This window comes from Pinus tabuliformis, chromosome Q, assembly GCF_031772625.1.
Source record: "Pinus tabuliformis cultivar Carrire ecotype Pingquan chromosome Q, CPIR1, whole genome shotgun sequence".
NCBI classification, from domain to species: domain Eukaryota; kingdom Viridiplantae; phylum Streptophyta; class Pinopsida; order Pinales; family Pinaceae; genus Pinus; species Pinus tabuliformis.
Genome location: NC_142296.1, coordinates 699,788,989 through 699,809,654, shown reverse-complemented (window position 1 = coordinate 699,809,654; position 20,666 = coordinate 699,788,989). Strand labels below are relative to the sequence as shown.

General features: G+C 35.8%; 1 protein-coding gene across 1 annotated transcript; it reads left to right on the top strand.

Moving 5' to 3' along the window:
* The first annotated feature begins 15,468 nt into the window (after positions 1-15,468).
* On the top strand, positions 15,469-17,187 carry LOC149221467 (carbonic anhydrase Nec1-like). Its single transcript, XM_089387387.1, has 7 exons — positions 15,469-15,609; positions 15,705-15,913; positions 16,005-16,150; positions 16,243-16,345; positions 16,458-16,628; positions 16,722-16,775; positions 17,098-17,187. The coding sequence occupies exons 1-7, from the start codon at positions 15,531-15,533 to the stop codon at positions 17,185-17,187; spliced, it is 852 nt and encodes a 283-aa protein (XP_089243513.1). The 5' UTR covers positions 15,469-15,530.
* Positions 17,188-20,666: the final 3,479 nt, after the last annotated feature.

Below are 20,666 nucleotides of genomic sequence, written 5' to 3'. Positions count from 1 at the left end.
TCTTATGATGCTACAAGGAATGTGAAGACTCTTGGAAACTTTCTATGGGACATGGAGCAATACTTGGAACGGTTGGGTCTATCTGATGATGAGACAAAGGTCAAGGTAGCTGCTCAGTTCTTAACAAAGGATGCTAAGATGTGGTGGCGAAGGAGGTTGGATCAGATTGCCAATGGTAGTGCTGATGACATCACTTCGTGGGATGATATGAAGAAGGCTTTGTAGACCCATTTTAGTCCTCAGGATGAAACATGGGAAGCAAGGACGAAGATTAAGTACATAAAGCAGACCGAAAGCCTACAAGCATATCAGCGGGAGTTTGCAAGTTCAGCTCTGGAAATTCCTGACATGGCGGAGAGGGACAAGGTGTTCAACTTCATTATTGGGTTGAAGCCTTGGGCACACAATGAAGTGAAGAGGCAGAATATTAGGACACTTGAAGAAGCTTTTGCTGCTATTGACAGGTTGGTGGAGCATTATGATGAGACTTCTGATGGTAGGAAGAAGAAGTCCGATAAACCGAAAGATAAGAAGAAGGAAGATGCTTCGAAATCAGATGATAGTTCGAAGACGAAGAAACCCTTGAAGTGTTGGATATGTGCTGGATCACATACGGTGAAGAATTGTCCTTCCAAACCAAAGGTGGCTGCTATTGCACAATCTGATGCGAAGAATGAAGGTGCTTCTGTAGGGATGATGCAGATACTTGGTGCTTCTGCTACTACAAAGGTGGTCTCTAGGAGTAATCCTGAGAGGAACAGATTGGAGTATGTTCAGATGAAGGTTGGAGGTGCTGATATACTCACTATGGTGGATAGTGGGGCTTCTCACAACTTCATGAGTGAAGATACTGCGAGAAGAGTTGGGCTGAAATTTGTAGCGGCAAAGGCACAAATGAAGACAGTGAATTCTCCTCCTATTGAGATTCTTGGTATAGCTGAGAAGGTGGACACTACACTTGGTGAATGGACTGGGAAGGTGGACTTCACTATAGTGCGGATTGATGACTATGAAGCTGTATTAGGGATGGAGTTTATGAAACAATTTGAGGCTATGGTTGTTCCACATTTGAGGAAGCTCTACATTTACGATGGAAGGGAAGATGTACCCATTGGTGTGCCAACCATTGGTGTGACAAAACCTGATTTTAAATTAGGAGTGATGCAAATGGAGGATAAGGAGAAGGTGAATAAGCGATTGTCTACTATTGAGGCAAAGCTTACCGAGCAGTCATTGGTCATTAGATCACTTTCAGATAGCATCTTGGATTTGTCAAGAAGGCTAGAGTTGGTAGAGGATGATGATGATGATGACGAGGTGTATGTGAGACCGGATGTCCAGAAGGAAGACCGGGATGCATATACAAAGGATGGAAATTGAGGATCCTGATAGATGGATTGAGTTGATTAGTGAGGAAGAGCCTTCAGGCTCTACTCCCTCTACATCTTCTTAGATGGATGGAGAAGATGGGGCTCATTGTTAGCTACTCATGGCAGTGAGTCCTTAAACATGTTTGAGCAGGTATGATTGATGGTGCAGGGATGGCTTGGCATCAAGCATCATGACATGTTGCAGATGGATGGAGTTCCATGGACCTGAGCATGGATTATGGTGATAGATTCTTGATGAGTCGAGGATGTGGCAGATCTTTGAGGAACAACTGATGATGGCATGAGGATGTTCACTCTCATGGATTGAGCGTGATGGTTGGATTAGCTTCCCAACTAGTTCAAACATGGGGTCGCGAAGTGTGCAGAGATGTGTTAGCATTTTGTTGGAGTATCATGATAGAGGTTCACATGGTGACACATGATGGGGTCGACACAAGATGTTGCAGTGGAGATTGTGACAAAAGAGTCGATGATCATGGATCGAGATGATGTCTTGTGGGGAAACATATCGTAGAGGTACATACCTTGGTATGGGTATCTTGGTGGCAGTTAGTCACTAAGATGAGACATGATGGAGATGGAGTTCTATATATGTTGCAAGGATGTTTGCCTTATATGGAGGAGTCGACATCATGGATGATGATGATCTTGGTGGATGGCTACCGAGATGATATGTTGTCAAGGACGACAACGATTTCAGGTGGAGGAGGATGTAAGGCCTTTGTGCAGCAAGGCGACGACAGACGATCGTGCACGGGTGCGGGCAAGAGTGCGGGCGGGCGCATTCAACCACGATGTGCGACGGGCGCGACGGAGTGCGGAGGAAATGCGACAAACTTACATCACAATGCGACATAAAATGCAATGATGGGCGAACACTTAATTTGACTAAGTGTTGGAGCACGCACATATATATGAAGGTTAAAGAGTATGAAGCCGACTTATGTAATGAAGACATGTGTGGGCGTATGTTCATATTTGTGGGGTCGGCCATGGGGCTGCACACCCCCTTAAAACATACGTATGATGCATATAAGTATATGAGCATGAAGCTCATTTCAAACAAGCATTCGCTCACAAGACCTTCGCATAAGGAAGAGGAACTGCGCAGTTTGGTGAAGGTAATGCACACATCTCATGCGCATTAGACTTGGAGATTGCACAGGTTGTCTTAGCTGAAGGTTGGTAAAGAGTGCCATGTGTTGGGTGAATTCTGAAGGACGGTTTTGTGTAGAACTTAAGGTGGAGTTATAGGTGTCTCAGGTGAGCACCCTCCTACCGTGTGAAGTTGGCACAAGTATTGTAAAGGTTGTTCGATGCCTTGGTTGTAAAATATTCTAAGTATAGACTTGGAGTTTTGCCAAGTATACTTGATGATTGTATTATCGAAGAAATACTGATTATAATATATTGTTGGGGAGACTTGTTCGGGAGTTTCCCCTCCCCTTTATACTTGTTTGCAATTGTTGATGTTCTTGGTTAATTGCATGATGATAATGAATGAGTATGCGCTTCATTAAGTATAAAGGATAATTTCATTTTACTTGGTTGCGAAAAACAAACTAAGTAAGGACAAGTGAATTAGGCGTAGTCCACGAAGGTGAGTATTGGTGAAAAGAAAGCGTTCGGTGGTGCCGCACCTCGCTATAAGCGGTTGAAAGACTACCGCAGGTGTAGGGGTGTGACAGTTGGTATCAGAGTAAGGTTTGCTCGTGAAGGTTTGAAGCTATTAAGCAGGGCTGCTCGTGACAGTGAAAGGGTACTTGCAGGTGAAGGAAATCGTTTCACATGAAGTGGAACAAGGGTTGGTTCTAATTGCAGGTGACTTGGTGAAGTTGTTGGATGGTCGAAACTAGATTGCAAAGGAGAAAGAAGCTGTTAGAAATGGCAGTTGAATCTCAGCTGGGTCTAGTCACGTTGTGAAAGATACTACTATTGGGTTCATTGAAAAGGTGTTGGAAAAGATGGAGAGTATGGAGACTTATTGGGATAAGAAGATGGACTTGTTTGCTAAAGAACAAGAGGCCAACTTGAAGACAAAAGAAGAGCTCGAGGAACTCCGAACACAACATGATGAACTCCGAACACAGTATGAGTACACTGATCTTATGTGTACACAACTTGAAGTAATTGTCAAAGAGGTTGAAGAAGCAAGGGATGAAGGTCTTGCAGAGATCGTGAACTTGAAGAAAACTCTTGACGAAGCCAAGGATGAGATAGCGATATTGAAGAAGGCCGTGAGGCATAACTCAGGTGGAGGAGTGCCTCATGTGAAGGTCAAGGAACCAGAATCTTATGATGGTACAAGGAATGCGAAGACTCTTAGAAACTTTCTATGGGACATGGAGCAATACTTGGAATGGTTGGGTATATCTGATGATGAGACAAAGGTCAAGGTAGCTGCTCAGTTCTTAACAAAGGATGCTAAGATGTGGTGGCGAAGGAGGTTGGATCAGATTGCCAATGGTAGTGCTGATGACATCACTTCATGGGATGATATGAAGAAGGCTTTGCAGACTCATTTTAGTCCTCAGGATGAAACATGGGAAGCAAGGACGAAGATTAAGTACATAAAGCAGACCAGAAGCCTACAAGCATATCAACGGGAGTTTGCAAGTGCAGCTCTGGAAATTCCTGACATGGCGGAAAGGGACAAGGTGTTCAACTTCATTATTGGTTTGAAGCCTTGGGCACGCAATGAAGTGAAGAGGCAGAAGATTAGGACACTTGAAGAAGCTTTTGCTTCTATTGACAGGTTGGTGGAGCATTATGATGAGACTTCTGATGATAGGAAGAAGAAGTCCGATAAACCGAAAGATAAGAAGAAGGAAGATGCTTCGAAATCAGATGATAGTTCGAAGACGAAGAAACCCTTGAAGTGTTGGATATGTGCTGGACCACATATGGTGAAGAATTGTCCTTCCAAACCAAAGGTGGCTGCTATTGCACAATCTGATGCGAAGAATGAAGGTGCTTCTGTAGGGATGATGCAGATACTTGTTGCTTCTGCTACTACGGAGGTGGTCTCTAGGAGGGATCCTGAGAGGAACAGATTGGAGTATGTTCAGATGAAGGTTGTAGGTGCTGATATAATCACTATGGTGGATAGTGGGGCTTCTCACAACTTCATGAGTGAAGATACTGCGAGAAGAGTTGGGCTGAAATTTGTAGCGGCAAAGGCACAAATGAAGACAGTGAATTCTCCACCTATTGAGATTCTTGGTATAGCTGAGAAGGTGGTAACTACACTTGGTGAATGGACTGGGAAGGTGGATTTCACTATAGTGCGGATTGATGACTATGAAGCTGTATTAGGGATGGAGTTTATGAAACAATTTGAGGCTATGGTTGTTCCACATTTGAGGAAGCTCTACATTTACGATGGAAGGGAAGATGTACCCATTGGTGTGCCAACCATTGGCGTGACAAAACCTGATTGTAAATTAGGAGTGATGCAAATGGAGGATAAGGAGAAGGTGAATAAGCGATTGTCTACTATTGAGGCAAAGCTTACCGAGCAGTCATTGGTCATTAGATCACTTTTAGATAGCATCTTGGATTTGTCAAGAAGGCTAGAGTTGGTAGAGGATGATGATGATGATGATGAGGTGTATGTGAGACCGGATGTCCAGAAGGAACACCGGGATGCATATCTACAAAGGATGGAAATTGAGGATCCTGATAGATGGATTGAGTTGATTAGTGAGGGAGAGCCTTCAGGCTCTACTCCCTCTACATCTTCTTAGATGGATGGAGAAGATGGGGCTCATTGTTAGCTGCTCATGGCAGTGAGTCCTTAAACATGTTTTAGCAGGTATGATTGATGGTGCAGGGATGGCTTGGCATCAAGCATCATGACATGTTGCAGATGGATGGAGTTCCATGGACCTGAGCATGGATTATGGTGATAGATTCTTGATGAGTCGAGGATGTGGCAGATGTTTGAGGAACAACTGATGATGGCATGAGGATGTTCACTCTCATGGATTGAGCGTGATGGTTGGATTAGCTTCCCAACTAGTTCAAACATGGGGTCGCGAAGTGTGCAGAGATGTGTTAGCATTTTGTTGGAGTATCATGATAGAGGTTCACATGGTGACACATGATGGGGTCGACACAAGATGTTGCAGTGGAGATTGTGACAAAAGAGTCGATGATCATGGATTGAGATGATGTCTGGTGGGGAAACATATCGTAGAGGTACATACCTTGGTATGGGTATCTTGGTGGCAGTTAGTCACTAAGATGAGACATGATGGAGATGGAGTTCTATATATGTTGCAGGGATGTTTGCCTTATATGGAGGAGTCGACATCATGGATGATGATGATCTTGGTGGATGGCTACCGAGATGATATGTTGTCAAGGGCGACAACGATTTCAGGTGGAGGAGGATGTAAGGCCTTTGTGCAGCAAGGCGACGACAGACGATCGTGCACGGGTGCGGGCAAGAGTGCGGGCGGGCGCGTTCAACCACGATGTGCGACGGGCGCGACGGAGTGCGGAGGAAATGCGACAAACTTACATCACAATGCGACATAAAATGCGACGATGGGCGAACACTTAATTCGACTAAGTGTTGGAGCACGCACATATATATGAAGGTTAAAGAGTATGAAGCCGACTTATGTAATGAAGACATGTGTGGGCGTATGTGCATATTTGTGGGGTCGGCCATGGGGCTGCACACCCCCTTAAAACATACATATGATTCATATAAGTATATGAGCATGAAACTCATTTCAAACAAGCATTCGCTCACAAGACCTTTGCATAAGGAAGAGGAAGTGCGCAGTTTGGTGAAGGTAATGCGCACATCTCATGCGCATTAGACTTGGAGATTGCGCAGGTTGTCTTAGCTGAAGGTTGGTAAAGAGTGTCATGTGTTGGGTGAATTCTGAAGGACGGTTTTGTGCAGAACTTAAGGTGGAGTTCTAGGTGTCTCAGGTGAGCACCCTCCTACCGTGTGAAGATGGCACAAGTATTGTAAAGGTTGTTCTATGCCTTGGTTGTAAAATATTCTAAGTATAGACTTGGAGTTTTGCCAAGTATACTTGATGATTGTATTATCGAAGAAATACTGATTATAATATATTGTTGGGGAGACTTTTTCTGGAGTTTCCCCTCCCCTTTATACTTGTTTGCAATTGTTGATGTTCTTGGTTAATTGCATGATGATAATGAATGAGTATGGGCTTCATTAAGTATAAAGGATAATTGCATTTTACTTGGTTGCGAAAAACAATGTAAGTAAGGACAAGTGAATTAGGCGTAGTCCACGAAGGTGAGTATTGGTGAAAAGAAAGCGTTCGGTGGTGCCGCACCTCGCTATAAGCGGTTGAAAGACTACCGCAGGTGTAGGGGCGTGACACCGGAGGTGTAGCGCAACAACGAGAACCTACTCTCTACGGTGGTGGATACTATGTTTTGGAGCATAGAATAGTGAATTGGAGAGAGTCGTTGTGCTATGGTGAAATGACTGCGAGTTTAAAGGATTTAAAGAGTCGTTTTATGCATGTCGGAAGGAGCAACGAAATAGGTCTGCATAGTGATGTGTGTGCCATAATGGTTGTTAAGGGATGCATGGATCAGTTGGTGCAAAAACTCTGCAAGTGGAAAGAGCATGGATCAAGCACGCAAATTTTTTTGTGGTTGTTCGAATTTTGGGGTCTATCTGATGCATGCGATTTTCACAAAGCACGTGAAGTTTTGTTTTTTTTAATTGCAAAAAGGTACGTCAGTGAAGTTTAAAAATGTATTTTGTTTTCTTCTTTCATCATGGAGTTCATGGTTTTAGAAAAATTTAGTGGTCTAAATTTCTCCTAATGGAAAGTAAAATTTCAAATGCAATTAATGAAGAAATATTTGTGGGGGTATGGTGAATGGTTCAAATGTGGTATTTATAGATGACAAACAATTAATTGAATGGAAAAATAGAGATGAGAAAGATAAGTCTATTATTGGACTTTCTCTTTTATAGCCACAACTACATCTTGTAGATCTCAGTAAACCATTTAAGGAAATATGGGAACAATTGACTCAACTATTTGGTGTAAATGCTACAAATGAAAAAATTTCCATAAAGTTGCAATTATTTAGACTTAAAATGAATGAGGAGACATCTATGTCCAGTCATGTAAATAATTTAATGTCTCTTTTAAGACAATTAGACGAAGTCATGTAAATAATTTAATGTCTCTTTTAAGACAATTAGACGAAGCAGGTGCCAAGGTGGAGGATGAATATGCTAAAGCAATATTACTAAATAGTCTTCCTTGAAGTTATAGTAATGTTGTCTTCACTTTGAGTCAAATGTCTTCACAAAAATTGGATGAGACAATTGCAACACTTTTGGCAAAGGAAAAGAGACTAAAACCGGAGGATATAGAAGAAAACTCTCAAATATAAAATGCATTGTTTACAAAGAATGAGGATGAGAAAGAAAAATGAAAATAAAAGTGAAGTTGAATGCTACTATTGCAGGAAAATTGGGCATACATGACGGAATTGCAGAAGTAGTGGCAATGATTTGTTAAAAGGGAAAGAATCAGAAAATATAGCCATAGATGAATATTCATTGAATTCTCATGATGAGTTGAATGAAGAATTTGAACCTCTCAAACTCTTTTAGAACAACTACAATTCAGTGAAAAGGCTCAACATGGATGGTTGTCGAGATGGTATGGTAGTTATGGATCTAGGGAAGGATCCATCATTCGTTGAAGAGGTAGGAGTGGTCTTTTACTGAGGTTATGCCACGGCTTGGGACGTTGTTCAGTAATTGACTTCGGGAGTTCCTTGATGTGGGAGTTTAGGACGGGAGTTCCTTGTTGTGGGAGTTTAGGAGTTGAACTCGGGAATCCATCTTGCCGACTACACCTTTACGACGGTTATGAGGCAACTTGATGGAGCCTATACTGATAAGTTGTAAACCATTTAAAGAATGATTGTGTATTTTGTTGTTTATGGGTAGTTTCAATAAATTTATGTAATGTAAGCATTAAGAGGGAAACTTGGAGTTAATTATTACATCCTATATTTGAGATGTTGGTTTGTGATGGTTGAGAAATTCCCTCAACCCCTCCTCCTAAACTAAGAATCAGTTAGATCTGAAAAACTCTATATATTAGAGTAATCTTTGAATGTATAACTGTGTGCTAAGGCATACACCTTTGTGTGAAATATATGATTGCTTTCAACTATTCTTTACTTATATATATATATATATGTTTTTTATTTATTTCTTATTAAAAAACATATATTCTTTTAAATTTTATTATATATATAAGTTATCAAGTAATTAACTTATTATCTATATATTAAGCATCATCTAGTTTCTCTTACTCTAATTGTTATCATATTCTAAAAATATATAATAAACATACATCTTCTTAGTTAGATATATTTTTTTGTCTCATATATTTTTAACTAATAAATTTATTCAATTATATTTACTTTTAATATTTAAAAACAATTATTTCTAAAATATATTATATATATATATATTTCAAAATCTCGTTTTTATTTTTTATTTAAAATTTAAATAAAATTAAATTAAAATAAAACATAATAATATAAAAACAATTATTTCTAAAAATATATATATATATTTTTCAAAATCTCGTTTTTATTTTTTTTATTTAAAATTTAAATAAAATTAAATTAAAATAAAACCTCCAATATCAAAATTTTGTGAAGAAATTTGTTAGAAATATAAAATTATGGATCTTATTAAAACTCTAACCATCCTTACTTTAATGTCCTTCGCTTGTTCATGTACACAAAATTCAATGCCGTGATACTCAAATTGAAAATTCTCATTAAAGTTATTAAAATATGATAATCAAGTATTATCCTTGTGAATTCAAATTATTTTAAAACGATAATGAATAATGATACTTGTGAATTCAAGGTTTTGTATTGTATATTAAATTGTGAATACAGTGTTTAGTATTGCATGGAAAAATGTTATTGGCTGTAATTAAAATAAGTGAGTGGGAACAACACTAAACGACAAAATTCATTGCCCATGCTCAACTATAAAAGATTCCATACTAAAATTGACGTAGCCTGCACTACCAGGAGCTCCATACTAGAATCATGTTAAACAGAGTGAAGTACTCCGTCAGAGTCCGAGACCGGAAAGAGTCCGACATCTTTAGCAATTGAGAGCTCCACCATCTTTCGTGAATTTGAGTGGCCGAGAATAAACAATTTACTTAAATTTAATTAACAATTTTATATTCCATTAGATATATTAGGTGTTTCCTGTTAATTACACATATAAGAGTTGCTTTTTGTTTGCTTTATCTTAGTTTCTCCTTTTTTCCTCATAAGAATACCATTTCCAAATGCATGAATTCCTACAATTATCTATGTAATATAATACTATAATCATGTTCTTAATTATTATGTAGAGCTATTATAGGGGTGCAGGGCCGGTAGTATTTTTGAAAAGTCTATGCAATATTATAGGTGGGTTATACAATTGTCTTTATGCTTTATTTATTTTTTTCATTTCTTTCTTGATTTTTGCTATTACTTTTTCGGATTTTGTTATCGGATTTTGAGAGTTATCAAATTTTGTTCACATGCAAATTTCTTGTAGAGATGTATTATTTTATTTTTTATGAGTGTGTATTGGTCTTCTTGTTTGCTTGCTTGATCGTTGGTCTTCTTGCTTGATCGTTGGTTGCTTGATCGTTGGTGCCCACTGACTTGTTGGTTGTTGGTCTTCTTGCTTGCTTGATCGTTGGTGCGGCTTGGCCCGATTGTTTGTTTTGTTTGTTTGTTTGTTTGGCAACTATCTTCTAAAGGGAGGGCTGTGGACTGGTGTACTTTTTTATTTTTTTATATTGATGAGTTGTAGAGATGTTGGTTTGTGTGGGGTTTATTCCTCATTAGGTCTTAGGTTTAAATCTCATGGCGAGGGGTTCACATTAGGGGAAAATTTTGGGATATAATGATCATTGGGCTTCACTCAATGAACGTGTGACATATGACCTATGGTTTGTGTGGGGTTTATTCCTCATTAGGTCTTAGGTTTAAATCTCATGATGAGGGGTTCACATTAGGAGAAAATTTTGGGATATAATGATTATAGGGCTTCACTCAATGAACTTCTAACATATCACGTGTGGTTTGTGTGGAGTTTATTCCTCACTAGGTCTTATGTTTAAATCTCATGACGAGGGGTTCACATCAGGAGAAAATTTTGGGATATAATGATCACAAGGCTTCACTCAATGAACCTCTGACATATCACGTGTGTTTGTGGCATACTAAACAATACCCCTAATTTGACTACATATTGGAAAATCCCTCTAAAAATCACATTATTTAACCCTTTATCAATACGAACCCAACATATCTTCCGTTAAAAAAAAAACCCTACTTTCACTAGATATTTTATGTATCCAATTTTTCATTAACATTTTTTATACCCCTTTATATTTTTCCATTAACTTTGAGCTCCATTTTTTATGCTTTCCAATATAAAAGTCTTTTACCCCCTAATATATGCTCAATATATTATGGAGGTACAAATGAATTTTTTCGTTATATCAATCACATTAATATTTTTAATGTGGTTGTGTTAGTGTATGTCCAATCACATGTTTAACTTTTTATCTATATGTTTGTGATCATCCTATGTATATATCTTCCTCCGCATAGAGATATTTAACAAAACATACATCCTTTCACAGGAAATCTTTAACAAAGCATGTATGTTTTACTGCCTATTTAACGCTCTATTTATATATTTCTCATCATTTTCCCTTCACCTTCGCTCTTTATATATATCCCTTCACATTGAAATGTTTAACAAAACATACATCTCTCTCTCCTTTCATATGGAAATGCATAAAAAAAACTATATGTTTTTAGTCCATTTAAATCATCACATTTTTTTATCTTTAGATTTTTCATCATTTTAACCTCTCCCTATATGAAATAGAACATACATACACACACAGACACACACACATATATTCTATCACATTTTTTTTTCATCTATATGTTTTTTATTTATTTTTATAAAACATAATACACCACTTTTGTCAATTTCTAAGGCATCAAAGAATTGAATTATTATCTCCATATTTCTTATCATCAAGTTTGAGATACCTTTCACCATTTTTCTTTTGAACTCTCTTACTATTATCCTCTATATATGTATAAATAATTCTTTAATAAAATATACACGCTTTTAAAATTATATATATATATATATATTATCTTTCCCTATAAAAAATATAGCCTACACTCTTTCGAAGTTTTAATGGATATAACCCATCAATTAATTAACTCACTTATTATCTATATATTCGTTATTATTAAATTTGACATATGCTTTATAATTATTGTTATGAACCTTCTTTTACTATAATAGTTATCATAATTTAGAAAATCACATATTATTATCTATACTAGCCTAGATTCATTTCGGATCTAGGCTCGTTTCAGTAGTGTGTGGTCATAAAAATTTGTTGAACATCTAATTATTTTGATAATTTTGAATATGCTAAATATGTCTAAGATTAATTTGGTCAGTTTAATTTTAAATTTGCTTAGTTACCTGAGGTTGTTGAAATGAGAGAGACTGTTAGTAGCTTGAATGATGAAAAATGATCATTTTTTTTGAGTGAAAAGTGGCAATGTAACAATAGATAGATAGATATGGAGAGAGTGTGTGTATGTTTAGGGGTGAGATAGAAAGATAAAGGAGGAGAAACAATGAGAGATAGATATATAGATGGAGGGGGCGGCGATGTGCTTACACTGAAATTAATGCATACTATTAATCTAATTACTTTGAAATTAATGTACATCATCCATCTATTGCATCAAATTAGAAATCAACATCTACACGGAAATCAATGTATCTAGTGAAAACAATGAGATAGGATTAGAAATCAACATCTACACTGAAATCAATGCATCTAGTGTAAGCAATTAAATAGGATTAGATATCAATATCTACACTGAAACTAATGTATCCAATGCAAGCAATAAAATAGGAGTGGAAATCAACATCTACACTAAAATCAATGCATCTAGTGCAAGGTATTAAATAGGATTAGAAATTGACATCTACATTGAAATAAGTGCATCCAGTGCAAGTGATGAAATATGATTATAAATCAATATCTACATTAAAACCAATGCATCCAATGAAAGCAATCAAGTAGGAGTAGAAATCAACATCTACAATGAAATAAATGCATCTAGTGTAAGGATTAAATAGGATTAGAAATCAACATCTACATTGAAATCAATATATTTATTTTAGTGGGAAACCAAAATATTCATAACTTTCTATATCTAACTTATATGTCTATAATTGTCTTTGTGTGTCTCTTTCTTCTTCCCCCTCTCTCCACCTTCCATTATGTGTTTATCTCCCTCCATCTCTCCTATCTCTGCCTCTCCCTCCCCTTTTCTATCTTTCTCTTCTTCCGTCTTTCTCCCTGCCATCTATATCTATACCTCCCTCTATCTCTCCTTATTTGTCCCTTTATCTCATCCCCCTAAACACATTTCTCTCTCTCTTTCTTTATCTCTCTATATCAGCCCACAAACACACACACACTCTCTCTCCATATCTATCTACATGTCTATCTCTCCACATTTATCTATCTCTCTCTCTCTCCCCCCTCTTCCTTTCCCTCTCTTACTCCCTTCCTCTTCTCTCTCTCTCTCTCTCTCTCTCTCTCTCTCTCTCTCTCTCTCTCTCTTCTACTTCTCTCTCCATATCTATATCTCTTCCTCCCTCCCTCTCTTAGCCTCTCTCTTTTGCGCTCTCTCCCCCCTCCACCTATATCTTTATCTCCCATTGGCTCTCCTTTTCACCCTCAAAACATACGCACTCTCTCTCCATATCTATCTACCTCTCTCTTCCTCCTTCTTCCTCTCCCTCTCTCTCTTCCACTTCTCTCTTTCTCTCGTCCCCTTGTCTCCCTCTCCTTCTCTCTCCTTCTCTCTCCTTCTCCCTTTCTCTCTTCCCTCTTGTTCTCGTCTCTCGCTCACCATCTCTCCATCTCTCCCTTGTCACTCCCTCTCCCTCTCCACCTTTCTCTCTCTATGTCTTTATTCCCCTTCCAACTCCATGTCTCTCTCCCCCTCTCTCTCCTCTCTTTACTTTCCTCTCTCTCCCTTTCTCTCCCACCTCCCTCTGTCTCCCCTCCCCATTGCACTCTCTCTTTCTCTCTACCCTCCAACTATGTTACTATCTCCCTCCCTCTCTCCTTCTTACTCTAGCCCTCTTTCCCCCTTACATATATCTTTGTCTCCCTATCTCTCTCTTCCCCTTCATTCCCTATCTCTATCCTCTCCTTTTCTCTCTCTTCCCTCATCTCTTCTCTCTCTCATTCCATCTTCATCTCTCCCTTGTCACTCCCTCTCTCTATCTCCACCTCTATTTCTCAATGTCTTTTTTCCTCCCTATCTCTCTTTCCCCCTCCAAATCCATCTCTCTCTCCCTCCCTCTCTCCCTCCCTCTCTCTTCCTCTGTCCCCCCTCCTCCCTCTCTTCTTTCCTCTCTCTCCCTGTCTCTCACACCTCTATTCCCCCTCCATCTCACTCTCTCTGTTAAGAAAGTATCTAAATTAAAAAAAAAAAAGAAAAAAAAAAGAAAAAAACATAATTGGTTGTAATATATTAAACCTATATTTTTTATCAAACATGTCAAAGAAAATAGAATAATAAAAAACTTAAAAGAACCATGCACTATCTTTCCTCTCATTTTTAATTACTTTACATTCTCTCTTCACTTGGATCTTTGGTTAAGATGCATCTATCATCATTCTTTAAAAAATTATTTATATTATATAAATTTAACATATGTATATATAAAAGCATTCTCATTTTTAATTTATTAAAACATCGATTTAATCTCTATGGAAATATTTTTAGTAGTCATGAGGATGGCTAGTTTAGATATACCTCAAAAGTAATTATAAATTTTTTGCTTTTAGATTTAATTAAGAAATGTTATAAAATTAAATTAAAATAAAGTACTTGTACAAATATTTTGATTTTGAAATAAGTTTTGGTTTTTGGGCATGTGGTATTGATAAAGTTTGGTATTGGCTCCTGGTATTCTAACAGAATAATTAAAAGCATAGATCCATAACATAATAATCAAAAGGCTAGATGGTCCATGGTATTGGTAAACCATGATATTAGCCCATGGTATTATGATTTTCTTCCCTCCTCTCCCTCTCCATCTCTCTCTATTTTTCTCTTCTAGATATTGGCCCATGTGATTAAAAATATTATCATATTAAAAATATTAAATTTATTTTCGATAATTATGAAATCATTAATATTTTAATTTATATGATAAAATATATATTAATTTATAAATATTATTTATGTGTCATATATTTTAATGTGATATATATATATATATATATATAGATATATATATATTCTTCTATCTAAAAAATTGTTTCTAATTTTATTAATAAAAAACAAAATTAGAATACAACAAAAATTTGAATTTAAAAAATATTTATCATTTAACCTCTCAAAATTAAATATGGATTACCTTCATGAATACCCTGTTAAATATTGATTATCTTTAAGAATGCCATGTTTTGTATTGCATGGTGAAATTGTGAATACAGCGTTTAGTATTGCATGGAAAAATGTTATTGGTTGTAGTTAAAATAAATAAGTGGAACAACATTAAACAACAAAATTCATGACTGGGCTGCACTACCAGGACCTCCATACTAGAATCATGTCAAACAAAGTGAAGTACTCCGGGAGAGACTAGTAAGAGTCCGACGTCCTTAGCGATTGAGTGCTCCACCAATTTTCTATTTCCTTCAACTAAATAAACGTGTGTTTCGTGAATCGTTGCACAATAAGATAACCTAGTCACTGACAAAAGTTGCAGGAAATTCTATTAACCTAGTCACTGACAAACGTTGCAGGAAATTCTATTATTTTTAATGTTTTCCTATTGCACGCGAGCACCTTTTCCTACCAAACAAAGAGATAAATAGCGGGCGAGGCGATTGAGTAAGCCATCTTGAGTGAGGTAGACATTCAATGTCTGTAAGTTAGTTCGTTTTCTATATTTAGCCTTCTACTATCCCTCGCATTCTTTGTTTCGTCTTCCTCACAGTGATGGCGCGATGTGTAATATCGGTATTCATTGCATTTGCCCTCGTCCTCTGCATCGCCGGCGTTCGAACTCAGGAAGTTGGTAATTCGTCTTGCTCCCTTTTATTCTTTTAAATCTTCGTATAGAAACTTGCAGAGGTTCATCTGAAACTGGATTTTGTTGGCGTGAACGAACAGACGACGAGACTGAGTTCGACTACGGAGACGGTCCGAATGGGCCTGCGCGTTGGGGCGAGCACGATGGCTGGTGGGCTTGCGGGAACGGAACAGAGCAGTCTCCCATCGATGTGAAGAGCAACGCCGCACATTCTCCGGAGCTGGGCCCTCTCGGCAGAAATTATAAAATTGCAGATGCGACCCTCGTCAACAGGGGCCACGACATCATGGTGAGAAATGCAACCTTTCTTTGAAGCTTTTGTCATCTACAAAGATTTCATGTTCTATTTGCTCTTTACAACTATAGTTGTGCTACATCAGGTGAACTGGACGGAAGACGCCGGCAGTCTGGAGATAGGAGTAGAAAGATGCAGTACAGTGAATCAATGCGATTGGTATACCAAAAGCTTTACACTGTATCAATGCCATTGGCACCACCCGGCGGAGCACACTCTTGATGGAGTGCAGTACAATCTCAAAACCCTTTTTTCAATATTTGCTGTGCTAAATTATGTTTCGCTGTCAGGCGTTGCTCAAGGGTTTTGCATTAAAAAACTAGGTATCCGTTGGAAATCCATCTGGTGCACAAAGCGGACGACGGCGAGATTGCCGTGATTGGAATACTTTACAAGAGTGGCGCGCGTGACCCATTCCTGGACAAGGTATATCTGTGAAATCTCATTTTGCTTTGTTACTATTAAGTCTATATATGTGCAGATTAATTATGAAGCGATTATACATATTGTGCTCACTATGTTGGGGTACAACGAACAGTTAACGGATGCAATCCACGCTCTTGCCGATAATCCGAACGAAACGGTGGAACTCCTTGGCCCGGTGGATCCATTCGACATAAAATTCGATAGCAGTAAATATTACCGGTACATGGGATCTCTCACTACTCCTGCATGCACGGAAGGAGTCATTTGGACCGTGATTGATGAGGTATTCTCATCGTCCCTCTCGTTATCGCTTAAACACAAATCTACCGCCTCTATGGGTATGGACCATGTGACTTGATACGTTTTCACTCTGCAGATAAAGACCGTCTTAGATGACCAAGTGAGCTCTCTGCAAGCAGCTGTCCACGATGTAAGTGCTGGATAAGGTCGGATAAGGTCTTGCTTGTTATTAATTTACGGAGGAATTCGGTTAACTGAATAATGTTATACTTTGCATTTATTATTTGAGTTGCGCTATCTATTTTTCAAAAATGCATTATGGATACCAATCAAATAATTTTGAATAAATATATTATAATCTTTATTGATATATTTACTATATTATTATATTTTTTTGATATATTATTTTGAATAAATATTCTATAATCTTTAACTAAAACATACATGATTTTTTTTTAAATAGTTAATTGAAATATAAGATTTATTAATGTTCTATTTATTGTATTTTGCAGGGTTATGGTGAAAATGCAAGACCACTGCAACTCCTAAATGAAAGAAAAGTTAGCATGTATAGCGAAGAAGCCAAATGGAGTTCAACTTGAATTCGTTAAACCTTGTAGGGTTTGTGTTTTACATCAAACATTTTCTAAGATTATTAGTAAGTTGTGATAGAATATAAAACCGTGTAGGGTTTATCTTTAACATCGAACATTTTCTAAAATTATTGGTAAGTTGTGAGAGATTAGAGTTGATATCAAATAAATGTGACTCGGTTTTAGTAAATAAGAAAAGTTAGCATGTATAGTGAAGAAGCTCAATGGAGTTCAACTTGAACTTGAATTTAAACCTTGTAGGGTTTATATTTTACATCAAATATTTTCTAAGATTATTAGTAAGTAGGGTTTATATTTTACATCAAATATTTTCTAAGATTATTGGTAAGTTGTGCTAGATTATAGTTGATATTAAATAAATGTGACTCAGTTTTAGTAAATCGGGTTTAGTAGTGAGATGAAAAGTTATTATGTTTGCATAGTAGGTATATAGAAGGAGTGACGAAATGGATGGAAAAATATTGTATATGAAGTTTTTATTTTGATTGATAAATGAATGACAGTCTATTTTCCAGTGAAATGATTTTTATTTTTATATATATATTTTTTAAGATTATTAGTAAATTATGGTAGATTATAGTTGATATTAAATAAATGTGATTGAGTTTTAGTCAATAAGGTTTAGTAGTTAGATAAAAAGTTATTATGTTTGCATAGTAGGTATATAGATGGAGTTAGGGAATGGATGGAAAAATATTATATGTGATGTTGTTTTTAGAGATGAATGGGAGTATATTTTTAAGTGAAATGATTTTTATTTTTATATGGTGCTTTTTAAAGATTATTAGTAAGTTATGGTAGATTATAGTTGATATTAAATTAATGTGATTGGCTTTTAGTAAATAAGGTTTAGTAGCTAGATAAAAAGTTATTGTGTTTGCATAGTAGGTATATATATGGAGTTAGGAAATGGATGGAAAAATATTGTATGTGAAGTTTTTTCTAGAGACAAGTAAATGGGAGTATATTTTAAGTGAAAATATTTTTATTTTTATAAGGTGGTTTTATATTTTAAGGATATTTTTTATATATTCAAGTAAAAGAAATTTTCCATCTTATTTTGAAATATCTTGTATGTAGAGGTTTTTAATTCTAAATAATTACAAATTGGTATCAAAGTTTTTTTTAATATATATATATATATATATATATATATATATATATATATATATATATATAATTATAATTATAATTATAATTTTACATGTTTTTCAAACGGAAAAAGAGGCTAACAACATTATTGTACATTATTCTAAATGGAGTTTGAAGAGATTAATTGAGAAAATGAGTTTCCCTTATTTAAAAAAATAAAAAAATCAAACACCCAAATTCAAAACAAAAATGGTTAAAATTGACATTTAATTAGAAAGTAAAAATATTATTTGGTTTTCTTAGTTTTCAAGTAAGATCATATATCATATATCTTTTGATAGAGTGTAAAAGTACCATACTTTTTAAATATAGAGTGTAAAATATAATTTTAATGCTTATTTATCTTTACTTCAATACACAATAAATAATTTTCATTAAAAAATGATTTTTAAAATTTAACATAAGTATATAACACTTTATATTTCAAATAAAATTCCAAATAAAATATTTTTATGGGGATATTTGAATCAAAAAATAAAAATAAAAGTAAAATAAAATAAAATATTTTTTTTTGAATTTTTATAGATTTTATGTTAAAAGATGATAATATTTAAAGTTATTTCCATACAGTAACCAATGACATAAAAATTAGAGTAAAAATAACATAATAAAATACAAATCATTAAACAACAATAAATGAGTATTTATTGTTAACTCAAAATAAGTCAAAACATTAGAACTTATTAACAATTTGTAAAATTGGTCTTGTCTTTTAAGAACAACTTCTAATTAATCAACAACATCATATATGCCAATTCATTATTCTCAAGCGCCTCATCATCATTTCCTTCCATGGTATTCCTTGCCTCCATTTGTTCATTTTGCTCTTCGATTGGACCTTTGATGTCCAAAACTTCCCCAACTTGTTCATTTTCAAGCAATCTTTGTAATGATGGCTCAAGTTCCTTTGATATTTTCATCACATGTGATTCACTAAAATATCCTTCCCAAAACCAACTTCTTGGATCTATATTCCTATCCTACTTATATATTTGGGGTTTAATGTTCCTACTGTAAAATGGATCATGAGTTGCATAACCTCCATTTCTTTCATTATTCTTATAAATGGATAAACTCACATTTCTTTCAAGCTCAAACAGATATTTGGCAAGGATTTCCATTATCGCCTTACTCTTTTTATCGGTAGCTGAAGGGTGAATCAGAATTCTTTGGGAAGCTAAAAGGAGGGGTTCACTTAAAATGCTAGGATTTTCACTTCAAATTTATTATTTGTAGACAACATTCTCATCTTTTGTGATGGTACAGGAAGAGATGATACAACCATCAAAGATGCACTTTCTCTCTTTGAAGCTACTACACGTATGATGAATAACAAAAAAAATTCTACTTTATCTCTTTGTGGAATGAATGTTGAAGATATGACATTTTTTCAAGCTACTTCTCCTTTTGTTGTATTATAGATTGATCTAGGACTTAAATATTTGGGATTGAAGTTAAAGCCTAACTCATATAAAGTTGCAGATTAGGTTTTGTTAATAGCAAAAATTGAAAAAAGGAAAACATTGAACTTAAGATGGCTTTATAGAGGTGGAAAATAGTTTCTTATTAAATCAATCCTTAAGTAAATACCAATTTATTGGATGTCGCTTTCCTGGATTCCAAAGGGTATATTAAACAAGATAGAAAAAAATTGTTGGAAATTTTTATGGTTAGTTTCATTAGATTTCTATGTTATTCCATGTGTAATCTAGGAAAGAATAACTACTCCTAAATCTTTTGGAGGTTGAGGTTTAAAGAAATTACATTTGTTTCCAGAAGCCTTAGCAGCTAAAGTTGGCCATACATTACTAAAAACTCACTCTCTTTGGAAGTAAGTGGTGTATATGAAATAAATACACCTTATGAAGTTTGAAGATTAGATAAGTTTACCCAATAAATTGAAAAAAAATATTATTATCATTTTCAAAGTTTATCTCTACTCATTCTCATTGATTGAATTGCGACCAACCTGGAAAGTGGGTGATGTATCGTTGTTAAATGTTGCATAGATCCTTGGATAGGAAGTCATATTTATCATAGACTTTTGAAACATTTCATTTAATACATAACTGGAAATGGCCTCAATTTTTTGAGTCAATTTGTAGATCCATCGTAAATTAATTTATAGACACAGGGTTGGGTTTGAGAAGATCAATTAGGCACTCCCAAACATGTTCATCATTTATGGATCAAATATATTGATAGTTTATGTTCATCACATATGAGATTAATTTAGGAGGAGGATGGTTTTGTTTGGTCCCATGATCGCTAAGGGGTTTATACACCAAAATATAGAAATAATTTCCTTATATTTG